This window comes from Procambarus clarkii, chromosome 45 (assembly GCF_040958095.1).
Source record: "Procambarus clarkii isolate CNS0578487 chromosome 45, FALCON_Pclarkii_2.0, whole genome shotgun sequence".
NCBI lineage: Eukaryota > Metazoa > Arthropoda > Malacostraca > Decapoda > Cambaridae > Procambarus > Procambarus clarkii.
Window position 1 is genome coordinate 19,787,749 of NC_091194.1, and position 22,552 is coordinate 19,810,300.

At 40.1% G+C, this 22,552-nt stretch overlaps 1 protein-coding gene across 1 annotated transcript; it reads left to right on the forward strand.

Annotated features, from left to right (window-relative positions):
* Positions 1 to 1,103: 1,103 nt before the first annotated feature.
* Positions 1,104 to 22,122, forward strand: LOC123770086 (SCAN domain-containing protein 3-like). Its single transcript, XM_069300923.1, has 3 exons — positions 1,104 to 1,232; positions 3,622 to 3,762; positions 21,037 to 22,122. Exons 1-3 carry the CDS (start codon positions 1,104 to 1,106, stop codon positions 22,120 to 22,122), a joined length of 1,356 nt encoding a protein of 451 aa, XP_069157024.1.
* The last annotated feature ends 430 nt before the right edge of the window (positions 22,123 to 22,552 follow it).

Here is a 22,552-nt window from a genome sequence, read left to right on the forward strand (position 1 = left end):
CACGACCACTGTGGGACCACACGACCACTGTGGGACCACACGACCACTGTGGGACCACACGACCACTGTGGGACCACACGACCACTGTGGGACCACACGACCACTGTGGGACCACACGACCACTGTGGGACCACACGACCACTGTGGGACCACACGACCACTGTGGGACCACACGACCACTGTGGGACCACACGACCACTGTTGGACCACACGACCACTGTGAGACCACACGACCACTGTTGGACCACACGACCACTGTGAGACCACACGACCACTGTGGGACCACACGACCACTGTTGGACCACACGACCACTGTGAGACCACACGACCACTGTGAGACCACACGACCACTGTGGGACCACACGACCACTGTTGGACCACACGACCACTGTGAGACCACACGACCACTGAGGGACCACTCGACCACTGTGGGACCACACGACCACTGTGGGACCACACGACCACTGTGGGACCACACGACCACTGTGAGACCACTCGACCACTGTGGGACCACACGACCACTGTGGGACCACACGACCACTGTGGGACCACACGACCACTGTGGGACCACACGACCACTGTTGGACCACACGACCACTGTGGGACCACACGACCACTGTTGGACCACACGACCACTGTGGGACCACACGACCACTGTGGGACCACACGACCACTGTGGGACCACACGACCACTGTGGGACCACACGACCACTGTGGGACCACACGACCACTGTGGGACCACACGACCACTGTGAGACCACACGACCACTGTGGGACCACACGACCACTGTGAGACCACACGACCACTGTGGGACCACACGACCACTGTGGGACCACTCGACCACTGTGAGACCACACGACCACTGTGAGACCACACGACCACTGTGAGACCACACGACCACTGTGGGACCACACGACCACTGTGAGACCACACGACCACTGTGAGACCACACGACCACTGTGAGACCACATGACCACTGTGAGACCACTCGACCACTGTGGGACCACACGACCACTGTGAGACCACACGACCACTGTGAGACCACATGACCACTGTGAGACCACACGACCACTGTGAGACCACACGACCACTGTGAGACCACATGACCACTGTGAGACCACACGACCACTGTGAGACCACACGACCACTGTGGGACCACACGACCACTATGAGACCACATAAATATACGACCAAGGAAAGATCACATGACCACAGTGAGAAGTTTCTTCAGGTCAGATGTAACACAAATAAGGAGTAATGGTTTCAAGCTCAACAAGCCACAATGTTGAACTGAGAACTGGTGATGCTTTTCCACCCACAGGGTTATTATATTAACCCACGGAACCGCCTACCCGCCGAAGTCGTAAATGCCAAAACTCGGCTGAATTTCAAAATCCATCTGGAAAACATCGTCTGAGCAAATGGGGGAACTCTGACAAGCCGCCGGCTTGTCAAAGAGGCCGTCGAGGCCACTAAAGTGTGTCGCAAAACCCGACACCATTTAATAATATTACATGCAATATGCAGATATTGTTGCTGCTGTTGTATACACAAGTTAACCCATAGAAAAGGTAGCTTGTAGTGGAATTTTCCGTCAATAGAAAACGGGATATCATTGCCACATAGTACTATAAATTCACCAGCTATTCTGTTGGGAATTATTCTTAAATACAGTAGTCTTTGGACTTATTACATCCTAAAAACATCTCATTTGAATTAACTTAATTATCAGTATCAAAATAAAGTAAATGTGACCCTTCTATCAGTTACTGACATCTGAACATAGTGAACCAGGAGCATCAGTAGTGAGAGAGGTCAGCCATTGTTAAGACCAGAGGCGCTGGGGAGCAAATTCCACTTCTATAATTTCTCTTGGACGAAGTGTTATGGAGATCAAATTGGTGTTCAACCATCATCAACACGCTGTCAACATAAACAAGGGATGTGTCTTACTGAAACCCGTTTATCTAATCATTTCTGGCCAGTTAATGTTAGGTAGATAAAGGGCGAACCAGTTAGCACGAGAAAGAGCCTCTAAATACAGGTAATTAAGCCTTGGTCCTTATCTAATAATATACAGTGTTTTCTCTGATATAGCTGTCATATATTAGGATTCTGGCTTTACAGCTAGTACCCTTTACAGGAACAAGAAGAGGAAGCAAGAATTAATCTTGGTACATTAGTTACTTGGGTGATGGAATCTAGACTCTCTCGAGGATTATTTGGTGTCTACATCCTAGTTATACCTGGTGGACTAAGCTGTACAATAAGTTAAGGTACCTTCAATTTATATACTAATATATGCAGTTTAATACTGTAGTTTGATTGGCTGCATATATATAAATTTAATATAAATCCCCCCCTAATTTGTAAGGATCGATTTGTGAGATTATTGCAGAAATACAGTCCACTTAACATCATACCAATTGCTATAGAAATATATAAATTAACATAAATATAAATTCTATATAAATTCATATAAATTAAATATAAATCTTACATTTCGGTTCCCACATTATATGGTCCTTCGAACCTAGATTATATGGTCATTCAAACCTAGATGGTCTAGAGAGCTAGATTATCATCAAATTAAATAAACTAGTGTAATAAATTAGTGAACAATACATCGCCAGTCAAAGACCGGCAGCGTAGCCTCGAGCGAGCTCACGAGCCCCTCAGCTCAGTCCAGCCTCATCAGTGGTTTCATGGTCAACCACCAATTGGTGGGGTGTTATTCCGTGAAGTGACAGCGCTTATTTTAAAGCCAACCAAATTAGTGGCTGTGCCCTCGCTAAGATTATCCACGATTTTTGTGGTGTTAATTTCGCGAGGTCACTAATAATATTTAATAATTCTAGATAATACTAGTAGTTTCATAGAGGCTATTAAGAGGCTATCATCAATAATTGTGTTTATTATTTCTCTTAAATAGAGAATTATATAATATATATTGCACTAGGGTTCACAATATAATATTTAACAATTGCCAACCCACAACAGGGTAGGATATACATTGACTGGTGTTTATTGATAACCTTGTCCCCTATTACCATTGACTAGTTGAACTATTTATTGTTCATCCTAGTTCCATTATTACCATAGTCTAGTTGTACTATAATGAACAACCTAGCACCATTAATGAATGGTGCAGACCCTGTTTTGGGTGTAATTAATAACAGCTCGAGTTGAGTTCTGTTTATATAATAATTTACTTATAAACATAGCACCTTTTGAGTGATTAATTAGTGTCTATACCATCCTAAGGTGATAATTGAGGAGCTAACCTAAAGGTATTTCCAGTGACACTGGTTTATCACTCAAATCATTAGTGTGTATGATTGTATATATGTAATGTGTATTAATTTTAAGTGCTAACCTCTAAAAGAGGTGGGATTATAGCCTAGTGAGTGCAGAATTTTACCCTAGGCTACCATCAGTACTTGCTCACAATTTATGAGCCAGTGGTGCCCAATTAACAAGTCACCATGACTAATCCACAGAAAGCAAAGCGCGCTTTAGTAGCAAGTAAACGTCAACTGATAAGAGATCTCAACCAATATGAACAGTTGTTATATGAGCCTGTAATTAATTACCGTCGGTTGAAAATACCATTATTACAGATTCAAACCCAATTGCATCTATTGAAAGCAAAAAGGAAATCTTACCAAAATCAAGTCCACGACGACGACGGCGTAGTAGTTGAAGATGTGGAACCATTCCTGTCTGACCTAGCACAATATGAAGAAGAAACTCAAAGCCAGGTTGGAGCACTTACACAGGATTATTGAATCAGAACAAATAGCAAGTACATCAAATAAAGTAGATAATATTATGGATGATCTAGATCTTTTTGAGAATAAATGTCAAGCCAGATTAGATCCTTTAATGAACGAGGATAAAGCCTCACCCACTACAGTATCACCCAATATTATACCACCAGACATTAAACACTTCTCAGACAATTTATCCACAGTCTGTGGATTCTGAAAACCCAATACCTGAGGCCACTAAGTTAACATGCCTCCAAATTGAAATTAGAGGTGAAGCTGAACCAATAGTAGGAAATGTAAATGAAGATAGCGACAGCACTAATTTCCTAGTCCAGCTTCCTAGGGATAATGCTGGCAATGAGAAAACTTTCATGCATCTAGTACTACAATTGCTGGACTTACCTCAACCTGATCAGACTGCTGACTCATTACAATCCCTCAGCATGGAGTTTGAGTCACTATTAAGAACATTCAGTCTTAAGGTTGATATAACCACTAGTGAGTGGATGGCCAAATTAGTCCTTCAACGAAAATTGTCCAGCGATATACTAGATGAATTATACACACACCAACATAACACCATCCTGACAGTACAGGACATCACTGAAGGTTTACATTCCATCATAAACAAACGACGGGCAAATGAGGAAATTAAAACCTCTTGCGAGCCTTCAGAAATAGAAAATAATAGTCAATTAAAGGGTAAAACAACTACCCCAAATAAACATCAGCCAATTACACTCACATCAAGTTGGAGAAAATCTGGCAATGCAGCAGAATCCTCCAAGCCTACTGTTACTAGTTCACCCAAACCGGTAACTTCCAAACGTGCAGTAGGCTGGGGGACATGTATGTTCTGCAAAAAGAAACATTCAACATAACGTTGTGCTAATTATCCAGACAGAGACACTCGTATTAAGCGACTCCAGGAATTAGGGAGATGTTCGAGGTGTCTCAAGTCACACAACATAGACTATTGTGATACCCAATTCAACACCTGCAACAGGTGTAGAAGAGGTAGGCACCATGCAGCACTGTGCAAATATACGAAATTAACGTATTCAAGACCCAAGGTGGAAGATAGCATTCCCACCACAGTACAGTACTGCAAGGTGCAACAAACAAAGAGTGTCCAATCGGCAGAGTCCAAAAGTAATGCGACTTTGCCTACTGCCCAAATTACCATCCAGAATAATAGGGCCAAGGTCCATACCCGTGGGTTAACTAAATTAAACCCCAATAAATCTGACGACTGATTTTGATACATTTATTATTTAATCAAGATGAATTCCATGGGCCTCAGTGTTTATATATCAATGACCAGTTACCTGAACAAGCTTCAAGTTATATCTAATGTCACTGATCTCACTGCAGTCCCTGAATCATACTTGACTGTAGTTCGTGATCACATTCAGTCTTCTGGGTTAAATAATATGTATTTAGGCTATAATTTTAGCCTTTCAAGAGTTAACAGGGAAATGAAATCGCATTAGACTTCTAACCCTTGTAACTCTAGTATGGGACATCCGTCCTGTACGAACAGACGCACAAATGTGTGATTACTAACAACTAACATCAATTTAATCTAATAATTCGAAGGAGGAGTATCGGTGTTCGTCTGTTCTAAATAGGACTTCGACCCATGAGCAGCCCCCCGGGGAATTATGTCGGAAAACCAGACACCATTTAATAATATTACATGCAATATGCAGATATTGTTGCTGCTGTTGTATACACAAGTTAACCCATAGAAAAGGTAGCTTGTAGTGAAATTTTCCGTCAATAGAAAATGGGATATCATTGCCACATAGTACTATAAATTCACCAGCTATTCTGTTGGGAATTATTCTTAAATACAGTAGTCTTTGGACTTATTACATCATAAAAACATCTCATTTGAATTAACTTAATTATCAGTATCAAAATAAAGTAAATGTGACCCTTCTATCAGTTACTGACATCTGAACATAGTGAGCCAGGAGCATCAGTAGTGAGAGAGGTCAGCCATTGTTAAGACCAGAGGCGCTGGGGAGCAAATTCCACTTCTATAATTTCTCTTGGACGAAGTGTTATGGAGATCAAATTGGTGTTCAACCATCATCAACACGCTGTCAACATAAACAAGGGATGTGTCTTACCGAAACCCGTTTATCTAATCATTTCTGGCCAGTTAATGTTTGGTAGATAAAGGGCGAACCGGTTAGCACAAGAAAGAACCTCTAAATACAGGTAATTAAGCCATAACTGGGATGTAGACACCAAATTATCCTCGAGAGAGGCTAGCTTCCATCACCCAAGTAACTAATGTACCAAGATTAATTCTTGCTTCCTCTTCTTGTTCCTGGCAAAGGGCACTAGCTGTAAAGCCGGACTCCTAATATATGACAGCTATATCAGAGAAAACATTGTACCCCTTATACCTGGTGGACTAAGCTGTACAATAAGATAAGGCACCTTCAATTTATATACTAATATATGTAGTTTAATACTGTAGTTTGATTGGTGTTACCTATCGTACGTTACGGCTCGTGACCCTACAGCAGCCAAACTTTAATTACGTCTAGGGATACGAGACAACTGCTGTTCTCAATAGCGAATCACCAGTATAACCCCTTGATAAGTAATGAGCACAATAATAAATCTTCCTTAGGACTGAAGAATAGATACACAATCTTATATAAAATTATATTAAATAAATCTCAATAGCAAACAGATGATTATATGGTCACAATATATCACATTAAAAATATCACTGTATCTTCCAGACATTAAATTAAAATTATTATATGTATGGCTATGACAGAACAAAAATGTATAACTTAACTCCCACTAGATGTTATCTCCCTGGTTCCAGATCAGCTACTGAATAAAATAACGCGGGAGTCAAAACACATTGCCTTGCCCCGCGAACAATTTGCCAAAGTTACAATATTTATTATTTCAACAATGGAGCAATACATTGTGACAAGAGTAATCTTAAACTAACTTAATGAATAATTAATACATATTGATATACAAACATAAGGTACTTAATTCTTTACATAGTAATTAAAATATGCATACAGAAGGGAATAATGGCATGCACACCCAGCAACGGACGATCCCACGACAATTTGCCAGATACAGCTCACTCAATTATTATTCACCTCTGTTACCCACATATGATCACATATAAATCATTAGTTCCCGTGGGAAAACTGAGCACACAAAGAAATAAAACAATCATTCCCACGATACGTTGGGCCTAACACCAACACTGTAACATGAATGTACGTTTGCATAGAACATATATAAGTATATCAATATACATGCTTGTAATTTACACACAATTATAAATGTACATATTAATATATTTACTTACGTATCTTATAGGAGTACGTAACACTTCCACCTCCAAGAAAAAAAATGCAATGGATTGAAGATCAATGGCATTTTTTCCGAAGTAAAAATGTTAAGTGAAAAGAAACATTTCATTTATGGTACATCAAAACTTCTTGACAAAGCATCAGCAATAACATTTTGTCTGCCTGGAATATGTTTGATTTCTACATTAAATTCCTGCAAAAACAATGACCAGCGCAGAATTCGTTGGTTCTTGACTTTCATCATATTTATAAAGATAAGGGGGTTGTGGTCTGTAAATACTAACACTTTGTTTCCTGATAAGTAAATCTCAAACTTCTTAATTGACAATATAAGACCCAACGCCTCCTTTTCTACCACGGAATAATTTCTCTGAGCTGCATTAAATTTTCTAGAATAATAATACACAGGATGCTCAATCTTGTCTAAACCAACTTGAATAAGCACAGCACCTATTCCAACATCTGACGCATCAATGTGTAATATAAACGGTTTATCAAATTGGGGACTAGCAAGAATAGGTGAGGTGGACAATATGCCCTTTAGGTTCTGAAAAGCATTCTGACAATCTTGTGTCCACTGAAACTTTACTTGCTTGCGTAACAAGTTTGTCAAAGGAGCAGCTACTGTTGAAAAATTTCTACAATAACGCCTATAGTATGCACACATACCAATAAACCGTTGGACTCCTTTCTTATTAGTTAACACTGGGTAGTCCACAATGGCTTGAATCTTATCTTGTAAGGGGATAATCTTACCTTGTCCTACCTCGTGTCCAAGATAAGTTATCGTACCTCTTGCCCAACTACACTTATTCATATTTATGGTTAACTTTGCGTTTTTCAACACTGTAAACAAGTTCTTAAGGCCTAAGAGATGATCTGCCCAATTCTTACTGTACAAAACAATGTCATCAAGGTAGGCCCTACAATCTGGCACATCCTTGAGTAAGAAATTCATGAGTCTTTGAAAAGTAGCAGGTGCATTTCTCAAACCGAATGGCATGACATTAAATTCATACGCACCATCAGGTGTAACAAAAGCAGTAACCTCTCTAGCATACTCTGTTAATGGAATTTAGTAATAGCCTTTTGACAAATCAAGCTTACTTACATATTCGGCATGTCCTATGGACTCAATACATTCCTCCAACAAGGGTAAAGGAAAAACGTCCACTGTAGTGTTCTTGTTCAGTTTCCTATAATCCACGCACAATCTCCAGGTTCCATCTGGTTTTGGCACTAACAAACACGGAGAGCTCCAAGTACTTTGACTTGGCCGAATGAAATCATGCTGGAGCAGATGTTCCACTTCTGCTTGTATAATTTTCCTCTTTTCGGGATTCACTCGGTACGGATGTTGTCGAATGGGGGTGCTGTCCAGGAGCTGAATGTCGTGTGTGATGAGATGGGTCTGGGTAGGAACCTCTCCAAACAGAGATGTATGGTTGTCCAGCAGAACCTGGAACTCATCACGTTGTTCCTCCTGTAAATGACATAGCATCTCCCTGCCATTGGAACTGGAACTGAGAAGTTGAATATTAACAACATGTCCCTCACTACAATTATCCTCAGGTGGTAACTCTTCCCGACTAAAACAAGCTACTACACCAGGTCCAACATAAGCTTTTAATCTGTTAATGTGTACAGTCATTTGGGGTTCTGAAAGATTAGGGCTAATTAGTTTATAAGTTAGGTCTCCCACCTTTTCTACCACTTGGTAGGGTCCGGCGAACTTATGGGACATGGAAGTCCCCATACGAGGTTTCAACACCAACACCAAATCTCCGACAGCAAAAGACCTGAGCTTAGCTTTGAACTTCCTGTCATATCTTACTTTCATGGCTTGTTGAGTCCTTCCCAGATGTTCTTTCGCCAACTCACGAGCCCGACACAACTTAGCCTTGACCTCACTCAAGTACAATCCACTCTGATGAACAGAGACATCTCCCAACAACTTTTCTTGTAGCATTTTAAGAGGACCTCTTACTTGGTGACCAAACACTAGTTCAAAGGGTGAACAGCCCAATGACTCTTGTAGCCCTTCTCTAGCAGCAAACAACACAAAGGGGAGATTCTCATCCCAATTACGTGGATGAGTTTCTCCGGTTGTCTTCAGCATTTGTTTTAAAGTCTGGTGGAAACGTTCAAGTCCACCTTGGCTTTGTGGATGATATGGACTGGATAATTTGTGCCGAATCCCTCGGGATTCGCAAAAAGTTCTGAAAACTTTAGAAACAAAATTTCCCCCATTGTCACTCTGAATAACTCTAGGCATTCCAAACAACGAAAAGAATCTTTCAAGACACTTGATGAGATTATGAGCCTTGGTATTCCGTAGAGCATAAGCTTCAGGAAATCTAGTAGTCATACACATGAGAGTGAACAAAAACATGTTACCCGATTTAGTCTTAGGTAAAGGACCTACACAATCAATTACAACATGAGTAAATGGTTCATCAGGAACTACAATAGGTTGCAATGGTGCTCTAGGTACAGATTGATTTGGTTTACCAACAATTTGACAGGGTATACAGTTATGACAATATCTGACCACGTCTTTCTTTAACTTTGGCCAGAAAAAATATTTACTTATCTTATGGTACATATTCGTGATACCTTGATGACCTCCCATGGGATCATCATGTGCAGCCTGCAGGACCTGCCTACGATAATCATTGGGGACAACGAGTTGGGTTCTAATCTCACAATCATCTGAAGAGGGAGTTCCCTTGGGTCTCCACCATCTCATCAGAAGTCGATCCTTGAAGAAGAAACCCGTCCCTTCCTCCAATGCATCAATATTATCAGGAGCCTCAGAAATACACTTACTTAAACTAGGATCAGTAGTCTGTACAACACTTAAGGGCAATGACTCAGACTCAGCAGCGAGCGGGCAAGAACCTAGTAGCTTGATCTCTTTTCCCGATTGATCAGAATAAAATGGAGTCATAGCTACTTCGGCCTCACTCTCGACAACTGGCGCACTGGAGACAAGCGGGCAAGGTACAGATAGTTCAGCCTCCTCACCTTCACTTTCCTTGTGATTTAGGTTCGGCGGGGCTTCTACTACGGCCTCACTCTCATCATCCAGTCGAGTCATAAAGGAATCCTCAAGATCCACCTCCCACTCCTTTACTGAAGGGGTCCTGGTCTTGGGAATAGCAACCTCAGTGAAGACAGGATTACTCTCACCTGTTTGTCCCATTGATCTAGTTACAACACAAGCAGGGTAAATAATATCATCATCTGCTTCTGGTTGAGCTAATACATTATGGGGTTTAGTTAACATGATGGGACACTTGGGCCCTACAACCATTTGGTTGCCAAAATCATTACCTAGAATAATGTCTACCCCAGGAATGGGCAGTTGTTTACTTACACCAACATTACACCATCCTGAAGTATAGTTAGAATCAAGGTTAACTTGCAATAAGGACACTGGTTGCACACTACCGGCAATACCTTGGAGAAGAACAACTTCACCCAGATCTCGGGTGTCAACATCATCAAGTACCTTCTGGGTAATAAGAGACTGTGAAGCTCCAGTATCACGGAGTAATTGAACAGTCTTATGTCTACCATTATTACATAATAAGGTACCTGTGGAAATATAGGGTTTGAATTCAGCCATCCAATTGGGACTGACTGTAATACATGAAGAATTAATAGGTTGCAATCCTTTACTCATAATAAGACCGGCTGGCCGTAGTTCAGGATGCAAACTAAAACATGAAGAAATCACATGCCCCCTTCTCTTACAATGGGTACAATGCTTGACAGTGGACACACTGGTAGAACCAACTGCCGGTTTAGAATTAGCATTACTAGGCTTAGATGATCCTGGCAATGGAGTAACCATCTTAGGGTTAGTAAGAGAAGAGTTCACGGGAGTAACTGTCGCACCAGGAGGAGACTTATACTGATAAGGAGTTCGGTGAGCATTAAAATTTACTCTACGACTAGACTTAGGTGAAGTGGCCGTAAACGGGGCCTTAGTCAACAACTCATGCTCATCCGCGAGCTTTGACAGCTCATCAATATCTGTTACATTCTTTTGTTCTGCCATAAAAGTAGACAACTGGTCTGGGAGACATGACAATACTTCTTCCATTATAAGAAGATTCTTTAGAGCATCAAAATCAGTGACTGCAAGTGACTTTAACCATCTGTTGCAAAAATTCGTCTTCTGACGAGTAAAATCTGCTATTGTCTGATCCCTTATCCTCCTTAGGTTTCTGAACTTTTGCCTGTGTGCCTCTGGATTTAACTGGTACGCATTTAGGATGCTTTTCTTTACAAATTCATAATCAAAACTATGAGCGTCAGGTAGGGATGTGAAAACCTCCTGACTACGCCCCTTAAATTGAGACTGCATAATGGCTACCCACTGATCCCTTGGCCAGTTCATACTGATGGCAATTTTATTAAAATGTGCAAAGAAAACCTCAGGATCCTCCTCATTGAACTTGGGCAACTCTATATACTTATTCATCCTGATGGGATTATTATCACTATTTATTGAAACATTACTAGTATTTCCATGCCCAGCTGCCATACGCTGTGATTCAAGCTTGAAGTTAGTGTCAGCCATTTGTTGTTGAATCTCTAATTGTTGCTTCTTTGTGGCTTCTATTTGCAACTGTACCGCAATTTCTAAACGCCTAGTCTCAAGCTCCCTTTGCTGAGCTTCAGCCTCTAATATTTGCTGTTGCTGTTGAGCTTCAATCTCTCTTTGACGAGCTTCAGCCTCTAATATTTTCTGTTCCTTTTGAGCTTCAAGCTTAGCATTGGCTATTTGCGCTTCTAACTCAAGACGCTTTAACGTCATCTGATCACTCGACTCCTCTCTTAACTCTTCTAGAATTTCTTCATCTAACTCCTCATTCTCAACAAAATGCGTCACAATGACTTTCAATATTTGGGCTTTAACCATTCTATTGTTGGCGGTCAAATCCAACTGATTTGCCATTTGTATTAACTCAGTCTTTTTAAGGTTCTGAATTCCTTCAAAGTCTGGGTGAGCCACCAACGCTGCAACTTTCTCCTCCATCGTTACTAACACTTGGCACTTGATTCACAACAATAATTAAAATAATGGCACTGCACTACACTTCACTGTAAAATTGTCACCACACTGAAAATTCGCTTGGCCTCACTGCACAAACAAAATATATAGGATGACTTACCTCAAAATCGTGAAACGTTGTTACTTGACACACAGGAAGGCTTGCTTGGCACATGGAATAGTTCTTAAGAAACACACAGACACTTGACACAATGGTACCTAGGAAGGCAAGGTTAGATTAGCATAGTTAAGTTAAAGTGGGAACAATATTTCCCGGCACAGGCCCCCATAACTCTTTGTTACCTATCGTACGTTACGGCTCGTGACCCTACAGCAGCCAAACTTTAATTACGTCTAGGGATACGAGACAACTGCTGTTCTCAATAGCGAATCACCAGTATAACCCCTTGATAAGTAATGAGCACAATAATAAATCTTCCTTAGGACTGAAGAATAGATACACAATCTTATATAAAATTATATTAAATAAATCTCAATAGCAAACAGATGATTATATGGTCACAATATATCACATTAAAAATATCACTGTATCTTCCAGACATTAAATTAAAATTATTATATGTATGGCTATGACAGAACAAAAATGTATAACTTAACTAAGAACATAAGAACATAAGAACAAAGGTAACTGCAGAAGGCCTATTGGCCCATACGAGGCAGCTCCTATTCTATAACCACCCAATCCCACTCATATACTTGTCCAACCCGTGCTTGAAACAATCGAGGGACCCCACCTCCACAATGTTACGCGGCAATTGGTTCCACAAATCAACAACCCTGTTACTGAACCAGTATTTACCCAAGTCTTTCCTAAATCTAAACTTATCCAATTTATATCCATTGTTTCGTGTTCTGTCCTGTGTTGATACTTTTAATACCCTATTAATATCCCCCCGGTTATGTCCATTCATCCACTTGTAAACCTCTATCATGTCACCCCTAACTCTTCGCCTTTCCAGTGAATGCAACTTAAGCTTTGTTAATCTTTCTTCATATGAAAGATTTCTAATTTGGGGAATTAACTTAGTTAATTTGGGGAATTAACTCCCACTAGATGTTATCTCCCTGGTTCCAGATCAGCTACTGAATAAAATAACGCGGGAGTCAAAACACATTGCCTTGCCCCGCGAACAATTTGCCAAAGTTACATTATTTATTATTTCAACAATGGAGCAATACATTGTGACAAGAGTAATCTTAAACTAACTTAATGAATAATTAATACATATTGATATACAAACATAAGGTACTTAATTCTTTACATAGTAATTAAAATATGCATACAGAAGGGAATAATGGCATGCACACCCAGCAACGGACGATCCCACGACAATTTGCCAGATACAGTTCACTCAATTATTATTCACCTCTGTTACCCACATATGATCACATATAAATCATTAGTTCCCGTGGGAAAACTGAGCACACAAAGAAATAAAACAATCATTCCCACGATACGTTGGGCCTAACGCCAACACTGTAACATGAATGTACGTTTGCATAGAACATATATAAGTATATCAATATACATGCTTGTAATTTACACACAATTATAAATGTACATATTAATATATTTACTTACGTATCTTATAGGAGTACGTAACAATTGGCTGCATATATATAAATTTAATATAAACCCCCCCTAATGTGTAAGGATCGATTTGTGAGATTATTGCAGAAATACAGTCCACTTAATATCATACCAATTGCTATCGAAATATATAAATTAACGTAAATATAAATTCTATATAAATTCATATAAATTAAATATAAATCTCACAGACCGGTTCCCACAAAGTGTTACTGGCCCTCAGGTAAATATAATTATATATATATATATATATATATATATATATATATATATATATATATATATATATATATATATATATATATATATATATATATATATATATATATATATATTAGTATATTTTGGTAGCAGTCTTTCCTGTAGACATATATTATTAAATATGACCGAAAAAGTAAGATTAATAATTCTAACACGAATTTTCTCAATCTTTCGTACATTACGCTTCACTGTTGGAGGTAAATCAAAAATCACTTCTCCAAAATTCATTTTTATTTCTAGTCTGACGCGACACAGGCGCGTTTCGTAAAACTTATTACATTTTCAAAGACTTCACAAATACACAACTGATTAGAACTTGCGTTTCCCTGATTTTATATCTACATTTGAGTGAGGTGGGAAGGGTGATGTGGCATTACATTTGAGTGAGGTGGGAAGGGTGATGTGGCATTAACACAAGACAGAACACTAGGGGATATTAATAGGGTATTAAAAGTATCAACACAAGACAGAACAGAAACAATGGGTATTGAATAGAAGTGTTTGTAGAAAGCCTATTGGTCCATATTTCTTGATGCTTCTATATTGGAGCGGAGTCTTGAGGTGGGTAGAATATAGTTGTGCAATAATTGGCTGTTGATTGCTGGTGTTGACTTCTTGATGTGTAGTGCCTCGCAAACGTCAAGCCGCCTGCTATCGCTGTATCTATCGATGATTTCTGTGTTGTTTACTAGGATTTCTCTGGCGATGGTTTGGTTATGGGAAGAGATTATATGTTCCTTAATGGAGCCCTGTTGTTTATGCATCGTTAAACGCCTAGAAAGAGATGTTGTTGTCTTGCCTATATACTGGGTTTTTTGGAGCTTACAGTCCCCAAGTGGGCATTTGAAGGCATAGACGACGTTAGTCTCTTTTAAAGCGTTCTGTTTTGTGTCTGGAGAGTTTCTCATGAGTAGGCTGGCCGTTTTTCTGGTTTTATAGTAAATCGTCAGTTGTATCCTCTGATTTTTGTCTGTAGGGATAACGTTTCTATTAACAATATCTTTCAGGACCCTTTCCTCTGTTTTATGAGCTGTGGAAAAGAAGTTCCTGTAAAATAGTCTAATAGGGGGTATAGGTGTTGTGTTAGTTATCTCTTCGGAGGTTGCATGGCTTTTCACTTTCCTTCTTATGATGTCTTCGATGAAACCATTGGAGAAGCCGTTATTGACTAGGACCTGCCTTACCCTACAGAGTTCTTCGTCGACTTGCTTCCATTCTGAGCTGTGGCTGAGAGCACGGTCGACGTATGCGTTAACAACACTCCTCTTGTACCTGTCAGGGCAGTCGCTGTTGGCATTTAGGCACATTCCTATGTTTGTTTCCTTTGTGTAGACTGCAGTGTGGAAACCTCCGCCCTTTTCCATGACTGTTACATCTAGAAAAGGCAGCTTCCCATCCTTTTCCGTCTCGTAAGTGAAACGCAGCACGGAACTCTGCTCAAATGCCTCCTTCAGCTCCTGCAGATGTCTGACATCAGGTACCTGTGTAAAAATGTCGTCAACATACCTGCAGTATATGGCCGGTTTCAAGTTCATGTCGACTAAGACTTTTTGCTCGATGGTACCCATGTAGAAGTTTGCAAACAGGACACCTAGGGGAGAACCCATGGCGGGTTCTCCATTCTCCATTATATTGGAGGTTCTCCATTATATGGAGGACCTATGGCAATTCCACGACCAAGAGATGGCTTCCTGAACCTTGCAGGAATTAACCTCACTGAGGACCAAGTCACTCTCCTAAATCTGGGCATAAACTGTCATGTTATGTCCAGACCGAGTGAAATGGCCCGGAAAGTAGAGTTGGAAATTCTGTTGGACGACATATTCGACCTCGAGACACAAAAGAAGGTCACTACCAAAGATACCTTACAAGCAGAACTTATTGCAGAAGGAGGAAAGAATCGAGGCAACTACAGAAGCACCATACTGTCCCCCGAGCTTAAAGCGGCAGCTAAAAGCCTTCGTGAGAACAAGGAGATAGTTGTCAGGAGAGGTGACAAGTCGCCAATATATGTCATTCTTAAAAAAGACGAATATCTGGCGAAAATGAACATCATACTCTCTGACCAAACTAAGTTCCAAAGGGTAACGAAGGACACTACAGCCGAATTAAAAGCAAAGGTCAACAAACTGATCGAAACTGTGAACGCCAAGAAATCCGGACTCCACCTGCCAAAGATCATTGGGGAATATAAACCTGGATATGCGTATGGAAATGTCAAGACGCACAAGCCTGGAAACCCACTTCGGCCAATCATTAGCCAGATACCCACACCCACGTACAGACTGGCGAAGCGACTCAACGGCCTGCTGACTCCTTATGTTCCTTGCGCCTTCAGCCTGAAGTCTCCAAAGGAATTTGTGGACTTACTGCGGGGCGCACGGGCCACAGGGATAAGAGCCTCGTTGGACGTAGAATCGCTGTTTACCAACGTACCTGTGGACGAGACAATCGGAATGATAGCCGACAGAGTGTATCGTGATCCAGCCTGTACTCCTCTTGACATGCCAGAAAGTATTCTGAGGAAACTACTCCAAGCTTGTACTAAAGAGGCACCCTTCTTGAGCCCGGATGGGCACATGTATAAGCAAGTAGATGGGGTCGCCATGGGTTCTCCCCTAGGTGTCCTGTTTGCAAACTTCTACATGGGTACCATCGAGCAAAAAGTCTTAGTCGACATGAACTTGAAACCGGCCATATACTGCAGGTATGTTGACGACATTTTTACACAGGTACCTGATGTCAGACATCTGCAGGAGCTGAAGGAGGCATTTGAGCAGAGTTCCGTGCTGCGTTTCACTTACGAGACGGAAAAGGATGGGAAGCTGCCTTTTCTAGATGTAACAGTCATGGAAAAGGGCGGAGGTTTCCACACTGCAGTCTACACAAAGGAAACAAACATAGGAATGTGCCTAAATGCCAACAGCGACTGCCCTGACAGGTACAAGAGGAGTGTTGTTAACGCATACGTCGACCGTGCTCTCAGCCACAGCTCAGAATGGAAGCAAGTCGACGAAGAACTCTGTAGGGTAAGGCAGGTCCTAGTCAATAACGGCTTCTCCAATGGTTTCATCGAAGACATCATAAGAAGGAAAGTGAAAAGCCATGCAACCTCCGAAGAGACAACTAACACAACACCTATACCCCCTATTAGACTATTTTACAGGAACTTCTTTTCCACAGCTCATAAAACAGAGGAAAGGGTCCTGAAAGATATTGTTAATAGAAACGTTATCCCTACAGACAAAAATCAGAGGATACAACTGACGATTTACTATAAAACCAGAAAAACGGCCAGCCTACTCATGAGAAACTCTCCAGACACAAAACAGAACGCTTTAAAAGAGACTAACGTCGTCTATGCCTTCAAATGCCCACTTGGGGACTGTAAGCTCCAAAAAACCCAGTATATAGGCAAGACAACAACATCTCTTTCTAGGCGTTTAACGATGCATAAACAACAGGGCTCCATTAAGGAACATATAATCTCTTCCCATAACCAAACCATTGCCAGAGAAATCCTAGTAAACAACACAGAAATCATCGATAGATACAGCGATAGCAGGCGGCTTGACGTTTGCGAGGCACTACACATCAAGAAGTCAACACCAGCAATCAACAGCCAATTATTGCACAACTATATTCTACCCACCTCAAGACTCCGCTCCAATATAGAAGCATCAAGAAATATGGACCAATAGGCTTTCTACAAACACTTCTATTCAATACCCATTGTTTCTGTTCTGTCTTGTGTTGATACTTTTAATACCCTATTAATATCCCCTAGTGTTCTGTCTTGTGTTAATGCCACATCACCCTTCCCACCTCACTCAAATGTAATGCCACATCACCCTTCCCACCTCACTCAAATGTAGATATAAAATCAGGGAAACGCAAGTTCTAATCAGTTGTGTATTTGTGAAGTCTTTGAAAATGTAATAAGTTTTACGAAACGCGCCTGTGTCGCGTCAGACTAGAAATAAAAATGAATTTTGGAGAAGTGATTTTTGATTTACCTCCAACAGTGAAGCGTAATGTACGAAAGATTGAGAAAATTCGTGTTAGAATTATTAATCTTACTTTTTCGGTCATATTTAATAATATATATATATATATATATATATATATATATATATATATATATATATATATATATATATATATATATATATATTGTGACGATAATCTCCTTCAAGAGATTGAGCCTGCTCTTCCCTCCACAATTACGTCGTTGAAATTATATAAAACTACTATGGAAGAAATGTCCAACAACGACAACAACACCAGCAAGGTTTGCCAGAGCGCAAAACGTTGCAGCCAGAGACACCTGTTCGGACTCAAACCGCCAAACTACCTGTTGATCGCTACCGGCTCCGCTGATTGGTCGCCGGTCTGGCTGCACCTGCACTCGCCCCCCCATACTACTTGATGTCTGGGGTCGCCACGACCTCAGACCTCAGAATATTCTGTGCTTTCGTGGTTACCACTCCTCCCGGCTAGACGTTAGCGTGTACTGAGAGAGGTGGTAGCTTTAAGCCAATATTCCAGCACCTTCCCTTTATTTTGTGTTGCACTTCTTGTTATTTTATCTTAACGTAACTTTTCATTGTGTCATTTAATTATTCTTACTATTTTGATTGATTGATTTTATTATAAGAATTTGTTTGTCCATTTTTTCATGTTTTGATTTATTTAACGTAATTAAAATTTCATTGTTAAAATTTACTTGTGTTTTGTGTGTCTTCTCCTTACCTTACCACAGACGAAGTTCCAGTTTTCTATTTTTTTTTTATAACTATGTGACGAGGCCATACCCCTAGCCTTAAACAGCCGAACACCAACGCGTTACCGTCACAATATATATATATCACAGTAGAGCAGATCATAAACCTTACTGATATGGTTTATGATAAACCTTACTACTTTATTAACCTTAGTAAACAAATATAAAAAGTGTCATCAAAGTATAAACACCAAACCATACCTATGCCTTACTTTACATCAAATTCTTATTATAGTAATATTAATTTACATTTAGAGTGAGAAAAAAAAAAGATCTTCAATATTAGGATTGATGAAAGCGTGACTGGGATCGGCGGCCTCTTGGACGAGCCTAGCCTATGGATAGGTTGCTCAAATGATCCAGAGAAAAATAATTGCCAACAGAACTTAAATACCTAGCATGACCTTGGCTTAACTGTGCATAATATATATTAACATTTATTTATATAAATAAAATACAATTGTTTGAAACAGAACGTTAAAATTGGTAAATTCGTGTTAGGTGGATCGGTTCTTGGAAAAGCATGGCCGGAAAATGGGTTGATCACATGGGTGCTAATTGATGAAGATTAAGCCACCAGTGCGGTCTGCTGCATGATGCGAGCAAGACGTGTTGCTCCGCATCTTCGTGTTTGCACGTGGCTGCTGCAGCTGGATATTGTGAATTTCTTCTAGACTGTTGCAGTGATACAGTGCCTTTGTGTGTAGAGCAGGGGTGGGCAACCTCTGGCATGCGTGCCAAACTTGGCACGCCGATGACTTGTCTCTGGCGCGCAAGAGCATAGGTTACTCTAAGCACAGATGCAAGCACATGTTACCCTAAGCACAGACAAAAAAAAAACTACTTTCCTTGGGGTATAAGCTTACATGCCATGACAGTATATGTACGTCCTGGTGGTGAAGAGGTTTAAGCTCTACGAAGCTAAAGAGGTCTCAAGAAAAAGAAGTTGATCTTGTTGCCATAGTTACCTTCTTTTTTTGTCATCGATCATGCCGATGTATGATGATTCCCCTCTATTTACTTTGGCTCATATTTTATGTAATAAGCCTTTCTAACCTAAAGGCTGCACCCATAACCGTAGTGTACACTGACAATCATATCTGTGAAGGCAAAATACGCCATGCCTGCCCACCTTTAAAAATTAATTTCGTAAACTTTGAATTTAAACCCCCACAACATCTCCCCCCCCCCCTAAACCTCATGTGTTTGAATGCCGCCCGACTTCAGTTTGACGCATATTAATTAAATTCACTTTACTATCTAAATCTAAAGCATCTTCACCTTCGAAAGCTAAAGAAAGATAAGAATTCTTATGCTCTCCCCTTCTCTCCATTGACGGCCGTAATATAACCAGTGAAATCAATAGTCCCCCACCCCCATGAAGTCCCCGTAATGAACACATGTTCAGACGATCTCAGACTCGTAACTCTCTCTCGCAGTCTTGCTTCGTAGTGTTTCTCACAGTTGCTCACTTGCCTCCTCCCCGAGAAGAAGGTGAGTACTTCATCTCCAGGTGAAAAATATTCCCCTTATAAATCAATAACTTTGTGAAACTCAATATCATTGTAAGAATAGTCTTAATCCTTAAATTCACATGTACTCGCTCGCCTGCTCCCTAAGAACAGAGCTGACGTAAGCAAGATGTCACCGACTCAACGATGTTTCGCCACAACACACCACACAAACACACAAAAACGGGTTTTGTCTATCGAACCAAGTGAAGTCTTATAAACTCTTGGCATAAGTACTCAATGCCTAGGAAGTAGTGTCTTTGTGATAAGCGGCTGCTGGTGTTGTTTCTGGAATTATGTAAAATAAAGAAAACCCTCTAATTTTCATAAAAGAAAAAAAAATTCTCTGAAGATATTTATTATGTTCATTGTCTCGTCACGCTTACCTCAAACATTGGCTTATTAAACTTATTGATTGGTATTAGAATAAACGTACGTATACTTTACTACAAAGTTTGTGTGTGCTATAATATTAACAGGAAATAAATAATTCTTTAAATACTCGCATTTCAGTAGAAGTAGACTAATTCATTTCTCGTCACTGCACTCCACAACGACAACACAATCCGTTATCATTGCTATTCATTGGAGTTACTCATCATATACTATTTTGACTTACTTTTGATCTTCCTTCTCTTCCATGCATATCAATATATTACTTATTTTAGTTTCATGCCCTTTACATATTGTACAGAATGTCACCACCACCAGCTAAGAAACGATATCAGTCAAATGAAGAGGATATTAGAGAATTTAAGGAATACTGGACTGAAAAGTTTGGCATGATTAAGAAGGATGATAAAGCTTTATGCATTTTCTGTTCTTACACAGTTGTTTGTAGAACTTCTTCTGTAAAGAGACATTTTGAAAATGTTCATAAGAACTTAAGCAATAAAACTGAGGGGGAACAAAGAGAATTAATTTCTCGTGAACTGAGGAAGACAAAAACACAAGCTGAAACTTTTATGAATTATATTTCAGGTAGGCCCAGTTCCAACTTAGTTGCTGCTAGTTTTGAAGTTTCAAAAGTTATTGCCCAACACGGAAAGCCTCTCTGTGATGGGGAGTATATTAAAGAAGCTTGGCTAGAATGTGCACCTTTTCTTTTTGACAACTTTTCAGAAAAGAAAAAGATTATTCAGCGCATTAAAGATTTGCCTGTGAGTAGGAAAACAGTTAAGGATAGGATACTTAAGTTGGAAAGAAATGCAGCTGAACAATTGACAAAAGATTTGTCTTCATGCAAGTTTTTTTCTATTTGTGTTGATGAAAGTACAGACATTACATCATCAGCTAGGCTAGCCATATATTCTAGATTTTGTAGGGGTGATGAAGTATGTGAAGAGATGGTTGCTCTTGCATCACTACCTGAGCGTACTACCGGGGCTGAAATATGTAAAACAGTTGTGAACGAATTCTCTACTCGGCAAATTGACATTTCAAAAGTAGTATCCGTCACAACAGATGGTGCCCCAAACATGACTGGTGAGAAGGCAGGATTTGTAAATCTGTTTGCAAAAAGTGTTGGTCATCCACTGATTGGCTTCCATTGCATCATACATGAGGAGGCTTTATGTGCAAAAGCTGGCCTAAAGGAACTGCAAGAAGTGATGCAAACAGTTACCAAGGTTGTTAATTACATTTGTGGTCGGCCTTTAAATAAAAGACAATTTCAAACTCTACTGGATGAGGTAGAATCTGTGTATAAAGGACTGAAAATGTACAACCATGTTCGTTGGTGTTACCACCCTTGAGACTAAATAAGGTTCTTCTCCCCGCAGTGCAATAAAGAAAATAATAAATCGGCCTTGCCAACAACTGTCTAGGGGTAAATATAAATCACTGCATAAAATGGAGAACAATATATTTCTGCTAAGGGGGACAATCATAAAAAAAACACTTAAATGTATCAATAATAACCAGAAATATTCTTCAGCATGCAAATCATAGAATAACCTCCTTATTGAGACATGAGCACTATCACTAAGACATGGATTAATTAGAGAGATATATACAATATGACCCAACCAGATAATTAACATTTATATGGGCTAAAATAACAGTGACCAATGACTTAACTTAAACCATGACTCCTCATGACCGCTGCCGCCACGCTTCTGCCCACGCCTTGGACCGCAGGCCAAGCGTCTACCAAAAAATCAACTAACCGTCCACACAAAACAT